Source organism: Cyprinodon tularosa, unplaced genomic scaffold (assembly GCF_016077235.1).
Source record: "Cyprinodon tularosa strain WSP-4 unplaced genomic scaffold, ASM1607723v1 ctg782, whole genome shotgun sequence".
NCBI classification, from domain to species: domain Eukaryota; kingdom Metazoa; phylum Chordata; class Actinopteri; order Cyprinodontiformes; family Cyprinodontidae; genus Cyprinodon; species Cyprinodon tularosa.
In genome coordinates, this window is record NW_024039543.1 from 35,001 (window position 1) to 57,452 (window position 22,452).

General features: G+C 39.8%; 1 protein-coding gene across 1 annotated transcript; it reads left to right on the top strand.

Annotated features, from left to right (window-relative positions):
- Nucleotides 1-14,403: 14,403 nt before the first annotated feature.
- LOC119773764 (Fc receptor-like B) lies at nt 14,404-21,147 on the top strand. The gene is made up of 6 exons (XM_038270891.1): nt 14,404-14,434; nt 14,969-15,004; nt 20,055-20,318; nt 20,398-20,643; nt 20,719-20,856; nt 20,937-21,147. The coding sequence occupies exons 1-6, from the start codon at nt 14,404-14,406 to the stop codon at nt 21,014-21,016; spliced, it is 795 nt and encodes a 264-aa protein (XP_038126819.1). The 3' UTR covers nt 21,017-21,147.
- Nucleotides 21,148-22,452: the final 1,305 nt, after the last annotated feature.

Consider the following 22,452-nt stretch of genomic DNA (forward strand, 5'->3'; position numbering starts at 1 on the left):
TTGAGTTATGTAGGGAGTTCAGAGTGGGGATGACAGAAAGCAGCAGCCTCTCTACTCTAGACAAGAGTGAAGGGAGGGTCATGAGAGATAAGAACAAGTTCACACAGCCTCCTTCTTGCTGTAAACAGGAGACCTGTTCTGAGAGTTTATCTGGCTAAAATGTGTCCTTGATAAGTTGAAGTGCTTTTCTTGGGAATAAGCAAATGTTCATGTGTGAGGAAACTCTTTAATGGGTGGGTTGGTTCCCCTGGGCGGCGAGTGTGTGATTTAGTAAGGTATAAATGTATGTACTAAGGTTGCATAAGCCAGAGAACTCAATTTCCCCGTCTGAGGACGTTAAATAAGTTTGAACCTTATTTCTTGCAAGATATGCCTCCTCCTCAGCTTCCTAATTCTACAGGTTCCACTCAGCTGAAACCTTTTCTTTGCCGTGAGGCTGCTCCATATTTATTGATTCGTTTGATGACAAACGATTTTTATTTTTGGTAGATGTGTTTGTTAGATGTGCGTCATTCAATCTAAAACAGCTCCTGTATCGGTCATGTGACCTTATTGAAACAATTTATGCACCAACACAGGACTTTACTGTTAAGAGATCAACACATGCACTGATGCATCAGTGTTATTGGTCCCATCACTGATATAAACAAATATAAACAGACTGACCCTATGATGGAGGCCTAAGCAACTCCTGAAGTTGGATATTCTGTCGCTAAAGTGACGTTTGAATCTGGATTGAGGAGCTCCACTATCTTCTAATGCTCCAACTGTAATAACTGCTTAAAGTGATCTACAGCGGCAAATGAGGCTGGGATCTAGAAGCACAAAAGAACACAACTGACCCTTAGAGGAGCAGTTTTAATGCTGCAGACCTTCAGAGATTCAATCTGTTTCTATAAAATCAGACAAGTTGAAGGAGATTTTGCTGATATGCAAGCAGAGACTTTTTAATTTCTGTCTCCAAACCTGAAATGTTTCAACCTGGTTCCTTTTATAGGAGCCTGGATGATGAGTGGTGGATGTGTGACATGTTTCTACCAGCAACATCAGCTGCTGCTGCTAAAAAGAAAGTTTTTTTTTTCTACACAGCATCTTTTGTGCTATAAGCTTACTCACTGTGGCTCTTATTAAGCTCAGATCGTAGGTCATCCAGTCCTTGATGGATTTACCAGGATGGGTCATAATCAGCCTGCAGGATCCAGTTCTTTTACTTTCATGTTTTTGGTCCCATGTTTTAACAGATCCTTTGACACAGCAACAGGAAAATATCCCCCTCCCTCTCAATGCTTCAGAAGATTATGATCCTTTATATCACCTGTTTGGGTTCTCTATAAACATCTCCCTCTGCTCTGATGCTAAGTAATAGCATTTCTTATTAAATAATAATAATCAAATTGTGGACTCAATAATTATTAAAGCCTAGACTTTATAAATCTCCAAAGTAATTCCTTATTAATACACGTTCTCAGAGAAAACAGACCTTTTTTGCAAGTATTAGCTAAGTGGATATTTAACATCTTCAGTTGTGAAAAAAAAAAACTCCAATCATAATGAGTTTAGTACAATAAACCCCCCGAAATCATCTCAGAGGAAAAAGAGAAATGGTCAATATTGCTAGTGCAGTTTAATATAATACGAGTATGTGAATAATTTCATAGTTGTTAATGTTTGGTTTATTGAAAAGTTTGATCTGTCCCTTTTTAAATGGGTTTGGCTCACATTTGAGCTCAGATTCCAATAATATCTGCAGTGTTTGGAACAGTGGCACCACTGGCCACCCCACTCCCCAGGGTAAATTATAGTAGCATCACTTTAGCATTTCATCTCATTCTGCACAGCCAGCAAGGTAACATTAAAAAGCACACAGTAAACCAAGAAATGAGTAGATGTTCACTTCAGTGTTTATGATTTCTACAGGCAGGTTTACCACAATAGTAGATTTAAACCCTGAAATTATGGTTTTTAGTTTCAATGAGCCACCACAAGACGTTTAGTGGCCCCATATTGCCCCCTCTATGAAACATTTCTGGAGGCATCACTGGTTAGGGACTATATCAGAAATACTTTAATAATCCCAGAGGGAAATTACTGTTGTTACACGCTCCAGTGACAGATTATTTATTTATATATATATATATATATATAAATGCACAACCAACCACACACGATAATAAAGATAAAAAAATATGTACACATATAGCTCTTCTGTCATCTGCATGACATCAGACCTGCTGATAAATAAATATAATATTCATGATGATGTTACTGCTGCTGAAGCTTCTCAAAAATGAAATTGTCAGAACAGGTTGAAGGACTCTGAGCTCTGCATCTATCCGCCCAGCAGGTGGTGCTGTAGAGCTCTGCTGGTGGAAGTGGAGCTCATCCAGCAGCTATTAAAGGACACTGATTTCTATGGCAGAATCAGCAACGCTTAAAAGTTATAAAGCAGGAGAAAGTTCACCAAATAAACTGGATCTGCTCAGACAGAAAACTAAAACCTGTCAGAGATGATTTAATCAAAATACTTTAAAGATAACTTAAAGGTGTGAGGACTAACAACACTTAGAACAATGAATGAAGCCCGACAACAGGTGAGAATCAGAGGATTCTTCTAGAAGCTCCACCTACCTGTCTGGAAACAACCAATGATCTTTGTTTTAGAAAAAACAACAAAAACACCTGAAACACAATAAGGAATATATATATACTTTTAATTAAACATTGCATTTAGAATATAAATCCTCAGACTGTAAACAGCATTTTAAGGCTTAAGGTGCGTTCAGACTGAACTGTGTGTCCGCGGTGATTTCCTCCAGACCTGCAGGTAGCTCATCGCTCTGCGTTCAGATACAGAGTTTATACGCTGAACTGGATCACTGGATAGGGGCTGAAACCCCACCCGATGAAAAAACTCAGCTAATAGCCTGAATAGTTATTGCTTCTATAGGTCTGTGCTTTTAAAATGGTCATTTGTAAAAAATAAATAAAAATACATAAATTTAAAAAAGATAATAAGTGCTGCTGTTGTTTCAAAGATATTAAAGGTTATTTTTTTAGGTCACTCCGAGGTCAGCCACCCCCCGTTAAGCTCAGAATTAAATCAAAGTCATCTAGCCTACTGTTTCAGTGCTTCTTTATCATTTGTGCCGATTTGGTTTTTAAGATGGAATCATTTTTAATTATGCCTGATGACGTCACCATCCCATCAGATGTTAGTGCTGTGCTTATTTCCTGATATATAGTTATTGCGTAACATCACATGTCATTCCTGTGCTAGTATTGAACGCAACAGTTACCGTTGCCCCTGGCAACGCCATGTCGTTTCCTGTCAAAGTTTTGCAGTCAGCATTTCACAATAAAAGCACAGTGAAACTCAACTTCACAGACTGCTGCTGAATATTTCTGTATAAAAAAATTTTGATTCGCCTTGGGGAGACCATCAATTTTTAGAAAAAAAAAAAAAAAAATGGCTGGCAGTAAGGAAGGACATTCCTTCCTAACAACATTCCTTCTACGGCTAAATTAAAGCTACAGCTTTTTAAAATCCACCTAAAAACCTTTTGACAGCTCTCCTTATTTCTACCTTTGTTTTATTATTTTAACACCATTTTCTCTGTATTCCGTTTTAAATGAAAACTCCTCCTACAATCCGTCCCTGATCGGCTGCTGAGTCATGATTTCATAGAAAAATTCAGAATTCTCATCTTCAGTGATCAGCGCTCCGCTCTCTCTCTCCATGTGGTGCTGCTGTTAGACACCTCAGCTCCGTCTAATAGCACGAGGTCAGGGAGGAGCGGTGAACCATCTCACCGTGTGGAGTTCACCGCTGGCTGCTTCACCGCACGGTTTGCATAGTGATTCTACGGGAATCCACTGCACTCGCCGCGGACACCGCGTCTGGTCTGAACGCACCATTTCAGAAAAACAGTCAATATTTGAACAGGACAAATGTGCTCATCAGACCATAACAGTCTTCATATATGCTTCTGCAACCTTAAACATAAAGGTCATTAGCTGATCTAAATTTCAACAATAAATATTTCCAGCATTGAAACACATCCTCCTGAAAGACAAAGCAAAGGCTTCTTGGCTTTTACAACAATCGCTACAGTCCGACAAGTTAAAAACAATCCACTGGACTTTGTTTCCGAGTTTGAAGACGTTTCTCTTCCCATCTGGGAAGCTTTTTTAATTCAAAATGTCAGAAATAGAGTTGAGTTCTAAGATTTATACAGTAGTCCAACAAAACCTTGTTATGGCTTAGAAAACATGCAGATTGAACCAAGAGAACAGCTCCGCCCCTTAATAAAGGGGAGTCATTGAGGTCATTGTTGGCCTGCAAAACCTGATACTGGTCTATGTCTCTGAAAAGGGAGTCGTTATGGTCATTGTTGTCCTGGCTGACCAGGAGAGATGTCTTGGCCCCCTTCATGGGGATGGAGGTTGAGATGATAGCAGGAAGGAATCAACTCTATCGCTGCTTTGAACCTGAGTCCACCCCCTCTGTTTAAGCCTTTTCAACACCCCTTTCAAACCACCTGTCCTCTTTGTCCAAAATGTTAACATTCTAGTCCTGAAACCAGGTGTAGCTGCACAGCAGAGTCTTATCTGGAGGTGGTAGCTCTTCTTTTTCTTTGATTTCTGGGCCATAACCAAGCTTTTGTTTGGGCCACACTATAAACCTGGAACGTACTCCTGACATTTTGAATTGAAAAAGATTCCTGGATGGAAGGTGAAACGTCTTTAAACTTGAAAAACAAAGTCCAGTGGATTGTTTTGGGGTTCTTTTGGGAATGACAATGACCTGGAAGACTGAAAATCTTCACCAACAATCACTACAGTTCCTATACAAAGTGCACATTTTCCTTTGGATTATTTGGTGAAAGCTGGTGTTTTCCTCTAAATGTTTCCAGTAAGAACATCCAGATCAGGGCTTAAACTAAAGACTATTTCAGTTGGTGACTAATCAACGATTCCAGTAGAGCTGGAAATCAACCATTTTCCTGAAGCTTAATGTCAGAACTGGCTCTAATCCTAGTGTAAACAGATCATGTCCTCTTGTTCTGGTGGAAGCATCTCAGCTTCAACATTAAGTCACCATCAAATGGGAACAGTAACACTAAAGGTGAATAAAACCGTCCAGCTATGCTGCTTCCCTTACATCTCAGTATGCATTGTAAACACTGAGAGGAGCAGAGCTGAGACAGAGGCACAGGAGATGCTGATTGGCTGACTGGCACAGATTCACTGGTGCCTCTCTAGAACTGGAAGCTCTATGAGGTCACAGATTTAAAAAATATTACAGACTTTATGCTCTCCAGACAGAAAGCTAAACATAAAACGGTCATATGTGATATGCTTTATAGAGGCGATTATCGGCTCATTTTAGGGCTGAAACAAGCGATTAATCGATCAATCGTTAACTGGATTATAGATTCTAAATCAGGCCTTTAACTGACAGAGCGACCCGCATTAGAGGAGCAATTATACAAAAATTGTGAAAAAGGAAAAATATTTTGCATGTAAGATAAAAAAAAAAACTAATTCTCCAGTCTGTACGCTCTATCCAGAAGTTTTACCTGGTTTAAATCTGTATAAAATCTTCTTTAAGGAACATTATCCGATTATTAATTGAATTAATTAATTCATAATCTGATAATGTAGGGTTTTTTTTTTTTTTTATGAATACTTTCAGAGGAAAACCAGAACTATATTTTCCTCTAATTCGGTTTTGTTTTGTCTTGGTAGTGTAATAAAGTGCACCAATATAACAGCTACGGCTCTGCTGGACTTTCTAATGCTCAGTCTTTGTTTGGGAGGGAAACTAAAATCAGCCTGGTCACAAGGAGTCGTCCTGATTGACTGGAACACTGCCTCTATGACGCCTGTTTCTGTAAATGGTGATCAGAGCGACCAGAGCCCCCGTGACCAACAGGGCGACTGGCAGAGCCACCATCAGCGCGCGTTTGTTTCCTCCATCCTCGTTCCCTCCATCCTTACTGGGTTTCTCAGTTGCAGCTGTGGAAACAGAAATAATTAGTTTAGATGCATCAGGATCAACAAAGGAAATAAAAGGCAGCATGAGGTCTGTCTCCTTCCAGAACATTCCCTTAAAACTAGCTTCCTTAGCTTCTTGTCTAAATAGCCAACAGTCACATCAGACGTCAATCCCCCTAGAGCCCCACCCCCGCATTAACCCAGAAATCCCACATCCTCCATCAGCGCTCCGCCCCGCAGTGCTCCAGACCTCCCGCCTCCGCTGTTCCTCCCGTCTTGCTCCGCTCCAACTTCCTCGGAGCTCGAGGAGAGCATGCGCGATATTATTATTAAATTCACAGGAGCAAAACAATGCATTTTTTTATGTAGTCACAGTCATGGCATACTCAGCAATATTTAATAAGTTGTCATATGTTGCTGCAGCCTTGAAGATGTTCCTGTCAGAGCTTTCAAAACAGTCTTGGAGTATCTCCATTGCGCCCTCAGACAAGAGCAAAACACTACATTTCTCCCTCCAGCCCTTTAAGTGGCAGTAATACGATTTAAGATTAAAGGGCCAGCTGCCACATAGAAGTGAGGACAGAGTTGCAGCTAACACCTAGATTAATGCATCACAGTAGAAGTAAGTTTAGTTTAACAGCAAAGTCCTGCAACACTGGACTCATAGGTTCAAGGCCATTAAAAAAAACTGAAACCTTAGAGATAAGCATCAACATGTCTGTGCTTAGTGCAAAGGACAACCGCCAAAAAAAATTAATAAAATCGCAATATTGGTTGAAAATAATCTCAATTTTGATTTTTGGCAAAATAATTCAGCCCTATTCCAAACCCTTAAGCCTAAACTCTGGTATCCTGGCCTGTAGGCTGAATTCCCTCTCTGCTGCCCTCAGCTCCGTCTCACAGGCAGTTCCTCTTCCTGAAGGCTCGTCATACAGTCAGAGCAGACAGAGCTGCTCTGATTCTCCAAAGCTAATGTTTAATGATGCACAAAGCTGCTAATGTTTTGCATTTATACTACACTATAGTGACATAAATATTGCTCATTTCTATGATTTTGGTTCAGATATGCAAACAAATGCAAACCATAAAATTTTCCCACAAACATCGCCTCTCTGTGACAAATGTACAATATCCATTTTGGCTTTGTCCAAATATTCAAAGGTTCTGGACCTCAATATTTGAATGGTACTCTTGTGCCCTTAAAGTTAACATAAAACCCGATCCAGAAACTCTTAACAAATTGGGTCGTGATGTAACAACAGTGGTCTCCTATGATGATGATTTCCAAAAGATGCATATTGAAGCAGTGGAAGGCTGACAGATCACCTAATTTTGAATCTTGGATCAATGAATTTACAGGAATCCTGCACATAGAAAAAATTTGATTTGATTTAATAAACTGGAAACCCATTTTAGAACAACTGAAGCCATAAAGAACCCCTATCTCTCCCTCTTTTTTTAGTTCTTCTTTACCCCATTTGTCATAAATAAACTTATAATTGACTGGTTGTAACTCCATAAAGTGTTTTTCTTTTTTTTTTCTTTTTTTTACTTTCAGTATGTCTAAAGTGTAAATGAACAAATTATTTTTATATAATATTATTTATTGTTTGTCTAAGGCTTTTTTTGTTTGTTTTTTTTGTGACAAGTGCTAAATGACTCACTAAAGGACATTAATCACTCATGTTCTTGTTGCATACCTGTAAAAAATCCATAAAAATAAAGTGGAAAAGAAAAAGAAAAGAAACTGTTTCATTTAAAGCCTCCTTCTTGGTATTATATCTGCTCAACAAATAAACTTAAAGTGTTTTTGTTCCCTTTTACTAAAGTCATTGTAGAAGCTGGTAAAGTCCAGATAGTTCAAAGTCTCTAATTAATGGAGGCTTTACTTCCTGTCCACTCTGCCTGGATCCAACATCCTAACCTGAGTACTGCAGACTGGAGCTCCTATCCTTCACCTTTCCCAGCGTCAACAGATAGACATGGATCCAGAATGGAGCTGTGGCCTGCAGAGCTGAATCCAGACAGCCTTCAGCCTTATGGACCTCATTATGAACTGAAGAAAAAGGTCAGACTCTCACCTGTTGGTGGTGTAACATTCAGGTGGATGACCTTCAGGGTCAGCGACCGGGTCCCGATGCCAACATCACAGAGGTAGGTTCCGGTGTCGTTCACAGTGGTGTTGAACAGGATGATGGACAGGTTCTTGTTGGTCATCTGTGGATCCGCCATCTGAACTCGGTTCTGATACAGACGGTTCTGGTATTGTTCATAACAACGTTTTTCCCGGTAGAAGAGTACAAAGTCCTCCATGTTGTTCCGGCGCCACTTCAGCGCTGTGATGACTCCGGTTCTGAGACACTGACAGCTGAGAAGGACGACGTCTCCAGGCTCAGCATGGATCTCCTCAGCCGACTCTGAATAAAACAGAACAAGGATTCAGGTTTTTCTTTATCTAATAGCTAAAATGCAAAGTTTTTATTTACTCCCTGAGATAAAAGGTTTGAATACAGTGAATTCTGCCTGGTATGGGACCGATAACCAATAATAATATTGATCAGGACATCCCTAATCTACAGACCACTGAAAACCTTTTATTCCAAGTTTCTCATTCCAAGGCTTTGCTTCTCTCTTTAAGCAATTTCTTTTACCATCCTTTAACTTCTAATCCACCAGTTTGTATTCTAGTGTTATTCTGTCCTGCTCCATATTCAATAAAAACAGCTGGCCAGTTGCTTTGTAAATCCATCTGCGCCACGATGAGGTGAAGCCAACCATCAACATTCTCCTGCCTTTCACCTGCTTTCTCTGGCCAGGTGAATATCAAGGCCAACAGGATCAGATGTGTTGGGTTTGTAAAAGAAGAACTGAAATACACAGTAAGGGATTTTCATACGGCTTCTGCAGAAGGAGAGACAGTTGAACCCAAGACTCAAACACACCGTCTCCCACTGGACCTCCTCCGCAGAGCGTTTTATTAACAGAACATGACACATGGTTGCAAACAGAGTGTTGTTCTGACAGAACAACTGATCAGTTCATAAAGACAGGACGCTCCCCTCTTGACTCAATCACAAGGCAGGATGGTCTCCTGACTGAATCATGAGACAGGAGTGGAGCATCTCATTTCTACAACGTTTCATATGAAACACATTCATTTAATAATCATCATTGAATAAACCTAGCAAGATGAAACTGCCAAAATCGTTGCAGGTTCCGCATTCGGTGTGAACGCACCCCAACATTGCTCACTTCAAGTTTTTATGGAGAACACTTCCTGTGTATTTCTTTAAACTCTGAATATGCTGGTTAAGGTGACTCGTACTGCTATTGCATAGTTGTATGTATGATTTAAAGTTAATGTAATAACTTTTAGTAACGTGCACCGATGATCAAAAAGAGTTTTGAGGGTATATTTTCTCAGATTGTATCTATTTAAAATAATTTTAGATTTATTTTTTTCTAAATGCTTGATATGAATAGTATTCTGAAGATCATGTTATTTTCTCCAAAGCATGTCTGCATCAAGTTATGTTATGGGCTAAAGACTCAGATGATGAGTGCTGCGTGACACTATATTTATGTAGGTACTGCTCATTTTCCACTTATTTCATTTACCAATTTATCTAATTAAACGATAACCCATCAGTAATATCAAAGATACCCAGCAGGCCGTCTACTGAAGGGTTTGGGGATCAAATAAATGCATCATGATTATCTGAAAGCGTCAGAATCTGCAGAGTCTCACAGATTAACTTGTGATCCAGCGGAATCTGGAGGAATACGGACTGTAAAACCCTCCATCACCTTATCATGATGCTTATCCTCTAATTAGGGCTTTAGTACTTTAAATGTGACATAGTTATTGGTGATTCTTTTTCATGCCGTATTTATGAACCTGTCATGATGTGTAACCATGTTCATGCAGTCAGCTGTCATCTTATTCCCTTCTATTGTTTTGAGGACGACACATTTTTTCGTTTGCATGCAGAACTTTAAATTATTCACATATTACAGTTTCTGGCAATTGAGTATTATTTTGTCTACTTTTTACTGTAAGTTGATGCTGTTTGCTTCACTGGTACAATTAGAAGGATGAATAAGCAACTCATCACAAAGAGCTACCAGTGAGGAAATGTTTGTCATTTCAGAGTTAGGACATAATATTATCTTGCCCATCAGTGAAAAATCTGTTTAAAAAAAACAAGGGCAAAATTATCTCTATGGAGACGACCCCAGACTTGTATTTTATTTATTTTATTTTTTTGCAAAGCTTCCCTAAACCTGTTGAGCTATTGATTCAGACATATCACCTGTATGTTGAACAGCTGATCTAGATCAACATTTGACACTTATTCTATAGTTTTTCAGAATCCACTGATCGCTTAAATCATGTTTTAATTCAAGAATACGAGATATTATTATTACTACTTCTTTTCCTTCTTTACTCTTAGAACAGAGTGGGGTCACCTTGTTAAGAAATAATTAGACAGTAGTTTCTGCAGCGTAGCTGTTTAGAGATAAAATCAACACCAGATATCTTTTCTATCAGTTATCTACTGTATTTTATTTGTTAATTGTTTGGCAGCAGTCAGCTTGGAGGCTTTTAAAGACATTTCTAACTCCTCTGGAAACGAGCTGGACTGTAAATAATTAGTCTCTTCATATAAACTGTGGAAGCAAATTGTTATCATATTTCAAATGCATTTCTGGAAATGCTTTTTCATTTTCAAATTTTACATGTCAAATTGAATTTTGGTATGTATTTGCTGGGGTACATTTCAAAAATAAATCTCAAATGTCTTTTTCTTTTTCATTTTAATTAATAAAAGGATGAGCAGATTTATCAAGCATGAGCAGAGATGCCAACAGAGACTATAACACCAGAGTTAGCAGATAAAATGGAGCTAGCAAACAGGAAGGCCGGAGGCGATGTTTCACCGACTAGAATTCACTCCCACGGCAGTGATAATCTCCCTTTTAAAGCAGTTTAACTCACCCTCAGGGCTGGCGGACGGTACCGACTCAGAGGATCCAGAAACCAGGAAGATGAACAGGCACCAAGTGGTCTGCTGGGCAGCAGTGCTGCTGCTGGTCATAGCCTTAAATAAATGGATCTTACGACACAAACGGAACAAACCGAACCGAACAGGTTAGTTAGCTGGACTTTCATTCAGTAGTTATTTAGAGGGTCACCCAGAACCTCTAAAACACGAGGAGAAAGGTCCGCTATGACGCAGTTACAGCTTTGAATGAATGACCTTCTACGGCTCTCTTTGTTCTTCTTCTGCTGCTGCTGTAGCGGCGAGGCAGCGTTCTGGAGCACTACCGCCCCCTATTGGTTGTCATTTCTGCCTGAACATACACAACAACATAGAAAATAGTTTATTCGTAGTACGGAAGAGGATTAGGGCCACTGAAAAAAAAGGGAACTGATTTACATTTTATTTCAGTTTAATCTGGAAAAAAGTCAGAATTCTAGAATTAAAATCAGAATTCTGAGAATTAAATTCAGAATTCCGAGAAAAAGTCAGAATTCAGAGAAAAAAAGTCAGAATTCTGAGAAATAAATTCAGAATTCCGAGGAAAAAGTCAGAATTCAGAGAAAAAAAGTCAGAATTCTGAGATTAAAGTCAGAATTCTGAAATTAAAGTCAGAATTCTGAGATTAAAGTCAGAATTCTGAAATTAAAGTCAGATTTCAGAGAAAAAAAAGTCAGAATTCTGAGATTAAAGTCAGAATTCTGACTTTTTTCCCATTTATACTGAAATAAAATTTAAAAATCAGTTAACTTTTTTTTTCTTTTTTTTTCCAGCGACCCTAATCCTCTTCCGTACACATCTCTTCCTTTATGGTGCCAATTTACATTAAAATCCAGAATTCTGAAATTAAAGTCAGATTTTTGAGAAAAAGTCAGAATTCTGACTTTTTTCCCATATTAAAATGAAAATAAATGTTAAAATACGTTAACTTTTTTATTTTTTCAGTGACACTAATCCTTTCTGTAATTTCGTCATCGTAAATATTAGGAACTTGTGAAAAAATGAAGAAATAAAATATCACATTTTTAATTGTCTTCTAAATGTGGCTCCAAACAAACAATTAAATATACTGTGAAAGTATATATGAAAAAAAAAAGCAGAAGCCTCAGATTCTAAAAGTCAGTGTCTTGATAATGAATGCAGCAAATTAGGACCAAATCAGTTTTGTTCCCCCAAGGTTTTAGTGGGGATGGGTTGAGAGGTCCTTTGGATGCCATTTATCCAAATGAACACCAAGCTGTGCCGTATATGTCTATTTCCTCCATCTTAAAAAGGAACCTGATCGAATCAAAATAATTATTTCCTGAACTTTGTTGGGCTACTTTTCCTGACATTTTAACTTGAAAAAGCTTCAAAAGTGGAAACAAAGTCCAGCGGATTGTCTTACACCCTCCAAATATTGCAGCAGAAGATGTACCATTAAGTAAAAACCTTAAAGAAAACAAGAACAACCATTAATTTATTTGATTTAAACAAAATAGGCCCAATATAACATAACTGACTTCATTCTTTAAAAATAAATCTTTCCCCAAATCAGATTGATGATCCTTTAACCTTTAAATCTGATAAAGCATTGGAGAAACTATAATTCAATTCAGTTTATTCATATAGCACCAATTCACAGCACATGGCATCTCAAGGAACTTTACAGAGATAATTCAACCAGATCATCCAGTCAAATTGATTCAAGTTTTCTATCTAAGCCCTGGCTTGGCCTTTGTGGAACGAATGAATCCTGGATTCACTGATCAGGTTACATCAAAATGTAGTTTTTTTGGGGAGTGTTGGCCTAGTGGGTTACAGCAGTGCGCTTTTGCTCTGAGAGGGTTGCAAGTACCCGGTTCAATCCCCATAGCCTGCACTCTGGGTCCCTGACCAAAACCCTTAATGTGTTAATCTACTGTTATAATTACCGCTGCGCACTGACATGTCGTTAATAGAAGTGTTTCTCTAACAGACAGAAATGTATTCTAAAGTCTTAATCTATTAAAACTCTCTTTAAACAGAATCTATATTTAATTCTTCAAAACAACCAATCTCAACTTCATTAAACTTCAGTAGGAGCTGCTTTCTTCCCGCCTTTATCTAGAGCTAGGAGGGGCTGCTATCCATGGTGCTGAAAAGCCAGTTTAACCCCTCGTTATCCAACCATCCAAAGGTTTCGCACTAGAATGACATCATAATTCAAACATTTTATTGTTAATCAAGACCTGTTTAAACATTCTATACATTTATTTTTTAATTTGATTTTTTTAGCGTTTTAAAGAGTTAAGGATTTACAAAAATCTGTCTGAGCTTGTGGTCAGACTCTAACAGGGACATTATTTCAGGGTTTAGGAATAGCACTGTGGGGACAACTGTTGTCAGAGAAGGTTTCACTATTTACATTTTTCCAGCAGCGGAACCTCCATAAATAAGCTGCAGTGCATGGACGTTTTGCCTTCCAATGTACACAGCTAGGGGGCGCCAAAACCCAATCTACTTTATCTACAAATAAACGTCAGAAAATAGAAGTTTAATGATCACAAAGTTGACATGAGATTTTTTTTTCAGTGATCTCTTAAAGATTAAGTTCTATTAATTGCAATGTTTTCAAATTGAACTCCACAGATCACATTCGCCCAGCTGACCAAGAGAAATGCATCTTCAAAGCCCGCCCTCATAAGTGAAGATGAGATCTGTTAAACGTGATTTGTAAGGAGAGCAATTTGTAAACTCAAGCCGAGAATTAAAAAGGTAAAAATTTTAATTAATAAAAAAAAGAACCTCAAAAAAATTAATATGAAAGCAAAAAATAAACAAAATAGCAAAGTTCACCTTAAAAAAATCCTTCTTAATTTAGAGTTGTTTTTTTCCTGGATTCTGGATTTCCTGGATTTTTCCAACAAACTGCTTATGACAATAATGGAGCAAAATCTAGTCTGTAACATAACATACATCTTTAAAAACTGTTTTCAGTTGAATTCATCCGCCTCTTGCCCAGATGCATGACACCTCATGTAATCATTTCCTCCTCCTCTGCAATAAGTCTAGTGTGCTTCCTCCAAAGCGTAAAGACTGCCAAAATCTGCTACAGGATGTAGTTCACCACAAACTAAACGTGTGATGTCAGTGCAAAGGCCAAATCTGCTCTAGTAAATAACACGATCAAAACACAAAGCCAGGTTAAATAAGTGGACTAAATCATTTCAGAAAGCCATAATTAGGGTATTTTTCTGATTTAATTTGTGGTTTTATTTGACTTTGCTGTCAGTTGTTAGTTAGTTTGTATTTTGGCCGCTGCTCTTGTCATCGTCAGCTGAATCCACTCCTGTTTTTCCTCATCGATCACAGAGAAGGAGATTACTGATGAATTATTAGAAACATGGCTCACTCTGGTGATGAATATAAAGAAAGTTGGAAATACACTGATTTACAAATTAGACTAATTAGAAGGTTGTTTTAACCACTTTCTATTGCCGGTCCCTCTCATTTGGATTTGGTTTATTTGATGGTAATAATTACTGATTTCATCTTTGAGGGTCTCAGGTTTCTGTTGGGCAGGTTTTCTTTACAGAGGTTATGATGTGAAATGTTCAGAAAAACAGCAAAGTCCTCCCACTCTGAGATGTTGACAGGAAACCACAGCCCCATCTAGTTAGAGGATGAAGAGGTGGGGCAGTTTACAATAACTGGTCAAAGAGCTGGTTTCCTGTCAGAGAGCTGAAGGATGAAGGTACAAAATCAACTGGGGTTTCTCTGTAAGTAAATTTAATGTCAATAAAAACAGTTTTCTGTCTGGTAAAGAGAGATCTGCTTCCTTTGATCTGATCAGCACAGGTTTACGTTATAATCGACCATCTTCTGTTTGTCGTCAAACTCTGATCACTGTTTTTCTATTTTCTGCTCAGAAGGAAAAATCAAACTAAGGTTTTTTTTTTTCCTTTTAGTTTTGATTTCCTTCCTGATTTCTGCAGCTATCCACGGTAAGTGAACCTCTGCTACCATTTTAACACACAAACTGATCTTAAATGGGATATATCTTACAGAATCCAATTTTGTACTTAGAGTCTCTAAAAGCCCAAAAGATAGGTCTCTCCAGACCTTGCATTTGTATATATATATGTATTAGATTTATTCTGTTTGGGTCATATTTTTTAGTCCATTCTCTTCTCTTCATTTGCTGTTATGTTTTGTTTTCTATCGCGTCACTGTATTTGCTGTGATAAGGTCATGGGTTTCTGCTTTATCCGCCATTTTCTTCGAGTTGAAAGGTGCCAAAGCCACAAGCAGATTGCTTTAAATGTCTGTTTGTTGGATCTATTATCACACATACAGTAAGTCATAATACCATGTCACAGCATCAGAACCACTTTGTGTTTGGTTACATTTTCATTTCGACATACTCTACTCACATCAGCTGGGAAACTCCTCTTTGTTCGACTTCAGGCGACCACTGTTTTAGCAGCCTCAGCCATTATAAGGATTAGCTAAACGACTTCCTCTGTCTGAAGTGTCCTTTCCCTCAGAGAACAGAAACGACAGACAGCACAGCGGTAAGCTTTGGATAACTCTAAAATGAAAACAAGCTTTATTAAAGATGAGTTGCTATACTTTTTGATAGTACAGTTCCTGACTTTTCCTTATGTTAGCACTGGGTGATCACTTACGGTGTGTTTTCAAATGTTTACCATAGAGATATGCTGATGAAGGTTCTCAGTCATCCAGGTCATAGTCATTCCGTAAAAATTCAAAAAATATCCACTGGTCTTGGTTTTCAAGATTTGAAGACGTTTCGCCACCTCTCCAGGAAGCTTTCTCAATTCAAATGTCTGGATCCGCAGTGAGTTTGAGTCTTATACAGACAACGCCCAGTACATTTCAAGCCAAACCAAACCCTTAAACAGAGGCTAGTGCACCCTAAAGATAAAACCCCCAGACCAAATATGAGCGGAGTGGTATATGCTGTTCAGTGCAGCGAGGAATGCTCTGATCTTTATATTGGCGAAACAAAACAACCTCTCCACAGACGCATGGCCCAACACAGAAGAGCGGCTGCCTCTGGACAAGACTCCGCAGTACACCTACACCTTATGGACAAAGGACATTCTTTTGAGGACCAGAATGTCCATATTCTGGATAAAGAAAATAGGTGGTTTGAGAGGGGCGTGAAGGAAGCCATCTATGTTAAGAGAGAAAAACCAACTTTAAACAGAGGTGGTGGACTCAGATTCCAGCTTCCAAAAACATACAATTCAATCATAGACATGATCCCTTCCAGATATCACCAAACCCCCCACCCCATCACAGAGGAACGAGGGACTCACCCGCCCCAGCCGGTGAACAATACCTCCTTAACGACCAACCCTTAACAATCATAGACAGGTTTCAGGTATTACAGGAGACAATCCCCCCCTTAATGGCAATCCCCCCTTTAACGACCGACCCCTAGAATCATAGACAGGTTCAGATATTACAGGCTAACGATGGAACTAACGACCCATTCATCGGTTACCATTGCATGTTTCCAAGCGATACAAGGCGTTGTCTGTATAAGACTCAAACTCACTGCGGATCCAGACATTTGAATTGAGAAAGCTTCCTGGAGAGGTGGCGAAACGTCTTCAAATCTTGAAAACCAAGTCCAGTGGATATTTTTTGAATTTTTACGGAATGATTTACCATAGAGAGCTGCAAGCTTAATTGCCCGTGTTTGAGGAATGAATAAAGTTGTTTGAATCGAATCTGATTAAAAACATGATTTGCATATATGCAGTGATGTTATTGGTGTTATTAGCTGAGCAGTTGTTAACTCATTGTCTTTGTTGGGTCTTGTTTTGAAGACATTTTCTGAATGTCATATCTTTGTCACCTTGGAGCAATGACAGAATGCAGATATATAAAACACAGATAAAATAAAAAACAATGGAGATGAATGACCAATATAAACAATTTTTAGTTAGTCTGTGTTTATCCAGCTTGTTGTATTTATATTTCAAAATGTATCTGGTGTAGTTTGCATTAAAATATCACATATAATATCAGTAATGAAAATTATTTTACTTCTGGGATTTGATGAAGTTTGCTAGGCTGTTGTTTAAAGGTCCCGTATTTTTCTAGATTTGAAACTAAAAACTATTAACATTGAGGCCCCCAGAGCATGTTTTTGCCATTTGTGCCAGAAAATTTGTCTCATATCAGGCTGATGGGAACTACGTAAAATATTTGTATTCAGCCCTCATGCCCAGTCGTCCTAAATGCCCCGCCCCCACAACCCGCAACTATGACAACCAGTCAGAATTCGTAAAGATGGCCCAGGAGCTCCGAATATTACACCAGATAAAGGCTGAAGTTTGACTGATGGGCTACAGACTGCTCTGGATAACTTATTTCCCCTTATGACATCATAAAGGGCATTATATTCAAACAGAGCATTTTGAGCACACATTAGCTAAGATGTGGACAAAGGCTCTGATAGTGGGGAAAGTTTTTTTTTTTATTATTTGTGAACCTCATACACAATCCTCAAGAAATATTACTGTTACAAAATGTTTATAATGTGAAGTTTGGATAAAATGGGACCTTTAAAATATTTTACAGGGGTGAAAAACAATCTAAATTGTTTTGGATCACTTTTTTCTTTGATTCTACACTTTAATTTTCATATTCTGAGAGGCCTTCCTGACCCACATGCAGAATCACACAAGCAGATGGTAGACAAAGGGTAAAGACCTATTTGAAACCAGAACCATGGGAATGAACCAGGTTCTGGGCTCTGGAGATTCTCCAGCTTCTGAAGAATCTGTTATCAAAGGCATCGATGAGGAAGGATATGAATAGAGAAGTCTTATTGTTCTGGATCAAAATTAAGTGCCTTTAGGATTATATGAGATCCTGGTAGTGAGTCTCTGGTGATATGAGAGGGAGGCCATGCTGGTAGAGTCACAGAGCTGGAGAACGTGGCAGGCAGAGGATGACTTCAGGAGTTGTAGTGAAGACCGTGGATAACATGTTTCCAGAAGTAATCCAGGAAATGGTAAACTTCTTCAAGCTGGAGAATATACAACAAGTTGCTCCACATTCTGGATCAGTGAGATGGGTCTCCTTTTCATTTCAGACTGCACCAAAAACATGATCTCAAAGAGGTGCTTCAGAAAATCTGTGGCGCCTCAGGGGCTAAATCTACAGAAAAATTCAGACCAATAAACATTTCAGAAGACCTTTTAAGCACAGCTTGTCTGGCTAGAATATCAGGTCCTCTGAGTACAATCGGACCAGTTTCAAACCCTCATCAAAAGCACGGGCTCTGTTGTATAGTAAGGGGAAAGACTCACTGCAGGTAATCTAAGGAGCAGCGTACATGGCATCCAGGTTGGCTATACCATCTCCTGGTACTGGTCCAAGGAGACAAGTCAATCTGCCTTCTTGCCACAGCTAACATTGTATCCATTCCCTTCACTTTCTTCATATTGACACCCCAACACTGCTGCAGCATATGATCACATGGCTGAGCACCATTTATGAGGCGTGGTGGCGTAGTGATTAGTGCATTGCACTTGGGTCTCTGAGGTTCTGAGTCCGCACTTACCCCTGGATGTCAAGAGAACGCTGGACTCCCTTATCCTGCCAACAAGGGTCATCTGGACGCCTTGTTTCCTGACTCCATTGGTCAGCAGCATGCCTTGCATGCTGCCTACCCCACTGTTAGTCATTATGGCAGGTTTGCCTCAAACCAAGTTACCAATGCTCTGCTGGTTTCCTTCACCCCAGTTATCAAGGTTGGAGCCCAGGTGAAGTTTCCTGTATGCCCTGAATCCTGAACAAAGTTCCCCCGTTGGTCTCGGCATCACTTGGGCTCCACTGAGACTCCAGCCAAAGTTGTCCAGCCCTGGTTTGAAGTTCCCCAGGCTCCATCGTGGATCAGAATTACTTTGGCCTTCCATTCAAGCTTGTCAAGCTACTAGACGTTATGTCCTAGCTGGCCAGATTTCCAAACCTCCGGCTGGACCCAAAGCCTCGTCCTAGTTCAAAGCCTTGTCATGGGTTCTACCTGTAGCCTGTTCCATCCCTTTCATCAACATCCACTATTGTTTTTGACCTGCCAAATGACATGCTTCACCAGGGACAGACCCAGGGATGCCCACCAAAGATTGTGTATCATTGGGGTGGACTACCCACTTGAAATGTTGTCTAACCCTGTTTGGATAGCTTTTGTTTTGTTTTTGGACTCTTGCCCCATTTTAAGGCTGTGTCCATCTGCCTTATTTGGGTAGTGCAAAGGGTGGTCCTGTCACTATGCTTCCGACTCATGATGCACCCTGGTTACTTGGCCAGGGGGATATCGCCTTGAATGACTGGTCGGCACACATTACTTAGACCCTGGAGTCTGTGGGATCAAATCCCATCCTGTACCTCTGCTGCGTAACTAAGCACTGGTAGTTTATTTCATGTTTTCGGAATATCAGTAGCCGCTGCTCAATGGTGCAGTGGGTAGCACCTCTGCCTTGCAGCAAGAATGTTCAAGGGTCGATTCATGGCCCGAGGTCTTTCAGCATGGAGTTTGCTCCCTGAGCATACATGGGTTCTCTCTGGGTACTCTGGGTTCCTCCCACAGTGCAAAAATATCCCTGTTAGGTTAATTATCCTTAGGTGTGAGTGTGTGGGTGTTAATGGTTGTTTGTCCTGTTTGTCTCTATGTTGCCCTGTGATGGACTGGCTACCTTTTCAGGGTGGACCGCACCTCTTGCCTCTAGACAGCTGGAGATCCCTTGCGACCCTGCTTGGGATAAGTATGACAGAAAATAAATGGATGGATGGATGGAATATCAGTGCCTATATGAGTTTTATCCCTAGTGCTTGTGTGCACCGCCTGCCATCATGTGTTCCTGCTCTCACTGGTTTCTCATTGACTTCTGACTCTGCCTACAGCCTGGATTCCCTCTGTATGCCCAAAGCGTTTCGCACTTTTTTCATGTAAAAATGTTTTTTATGGCATATTCAGTTTAGCATGGTTAGTTATATTCTTGATCTGCCCAGGTCACCTGACTGTGAGTCCCAGCAGATCGCAGTTCTTTGAAGGAGATATTGTGGTTCTGAGCTGTAAGGATGACCACAGCTCTGCTGTATGGACCCTGACAAGAAACACAACCAAAGAAAGCAGAACTCCCTGTGGAACGCAGTGGGGAAATAAAGCCGGTTCCTACTGCAATGTCACCCACATCATCACCCTGGATACTGGAGTTTATTGGTGTGAGTCCAGAGAGGGAGCAGCCAGCAGCAGCATCCAGCTCACTGTCACTGGTAAGATCAGACTGTGGCGTTAGTGTTGATGAAGCTGTGTGGAAATGGATGAAATGCTGTAGTTTGTCTCTGTGTTGAGGTGGATCAGTGATCCTGCAGGGTCCTGTCCACCCTGTGATGGAGGGAGATGACGTCACTCTGAGCTGTCTAACAAAGACCACTCCCTCCAACCTCCCAGCTGCTTTCTATAAAGATGGCTCCCTCATCAGGACTGAGCCCAAAGGTCACATGACCCTCCACCAAGTGACCAGCTCTGATGAAGGCCTCTACAGGTGTTACATCAGTGGTCATGGAGAGTCTCCATCAAGCTGGATCTCTGTTGAAGGTCAGAATTATCACAGATTTCTCCCCCCACCCAACCACTCAAATAATTAATCATCATGTGTGTTTTTCTCTTAAGATAAACCCACAGAAACAAGTCCGCCCACCTCTGGAGCTCCGACCTTAACGTCCTTTGTGCTTTGGCACCTGTTGGTCTTCTCTCCATACTTCCTCTCCACCCTCCTCATGGTGTCCGTGTATCGACAGAGAGCCACAGGTATCGTACTGAATGAAATCTTAATTTGAGCATTTTAAAGCATTTTAAAAAAATCATTTGAACGATTTTGTCTCAAAAAGCTTCACCCATCCGGGATGAACGGAGCACAGCTGAGCATATGGACTGTCCTGTGGGTGTCATCACCGAGCATCATTTCTGAACTCATGTTCAGCACAGCTGATATTTCTGTCCAGGATGGAGCCACAGCCAAACAGGAACAGACCAGATGAAGCTACTATTAGAAGAAGCAGAGAGAGCATAACGTTAGAAATTGAACTAACAGATTCTGCAGAGTGGGAGAATAGAGATAGAATGAAGCAGAATTATGAATAGGCCTTGTTTCTCTGACTGTGACTGGCTGGATGTGCTCTCTTCATCCTCTGACATGGGAGCTGGCTCGGACCTTGTCTGCTTCACTTTGTGTTTCCTGGACAGTGCCGCCTTTTACAGCTGCTTTTTGTATCTCTGCTTCTGTCTCCTTCAACCCAGTCGGCCTAGACACACTGAGCCTGGTTCTGCTGGAGGTTTCTTTCTGTTAAAAGGGAGTTTTTCCTCTCCACTGTCGCTACAAGCATGCTTAGTGTGAGCATTCAAGTCAGTGAGTCGATGCAATAAACTGGTTTTCCTTAGATAGAAGACTTTATGATCTGGTGAACTGTGAAGTGCCATGAGATGATGTGTGTTGTGAATTGGCGCTATAGAAATAAGCTGAATTGAATGTTGAAACTGAAACAAAATTTAAACATTGTTCTTCGTCATGACAGGAAGTTCACAAAGTGAGCAGAAAGTTCAGGTATTAATAAGAAAAATTTGATCTAAAGATTAAATCAATAATTTAGCACAAAAACTGTTTAAATCAAGTAGAAGAGAAGCAAAATGGCAGCTGGGGTCTCATTTATAGAGCTTGAATATGCGCAAAACCATGCCTGAACTTACATAAATCCCCTTCCACAAAAAAAGTTGTGATCTATAACAAACAAACTTGCTGTGAAAATGTGTGATTCTTCATGCCAAGTAAAGAAATACGCACCTTTTTTGAGACAGGGGAAATGTTTTTAGGTGAGGAACTGAAGTTAAAGTGCATCATATTTCTTCTCACACTTCTCAGAACCTTCCAGGAAGCTTTTTCAATTCAAAATGTCAGCAAGAGCGTTGAGTTCAAAGTTTTATACCGTAACCCATCAAAACCTAATACAAGGTTATTCCTGACATTTTGAAGTAAAAAAGCTTCCTGGATAGCAATGAAAACGACCTTATTTCCCTGCTGTAAAGGTCTGTCCGTTAAATGCAGATGTAAGCTCAGTGGCTCTTGAGGACAGTAGCTGACTGTGTGGCTGTTCTACTTGTGAAAATAAACTCTTTGAACATTTCAACCATTTTGTAATTCTTTTTTTGCTCTTAGAGAAGCTTTGAACATATTTCCTGTTGTTTCATTGACAGTTTCTGTTATTGTTATCATCTGATTTCTCACTTCTAAGGGTAAATCAGGTTTGACAAAAAATAATCCGTCCAAAATGGTATTATTATTATAGCTCCCAGCTCTAGGTCCAAACTCCTTTTCCATCATCTTGGAATCAACCATTCTGGATAGGAAAG

Excerpts from the sequence above, each read along its gene's own strand:
- LOC119773764 (XM_038270891.1), top strand. The coding sequence starts at position 14,404 with ATGGCTCACTCTGGTGATGAATATAAAGAAA. Across the intron at positions 14,435-14,968 it reads TGGTGATGAATATAAAGAAA|TTTTGATTTCCTTCCTGATT; the intron begins GTTGGAAATACA and ends TTTTCCTTTTAG. Across the intron at positions 20,644-20,718 it reads AAGCTGGATCTCTGTTGAAG|ATAAACCCACAGAAACAAGT; the intron begins GTCAGAATTATC and ends TTTTCTCTTAAG.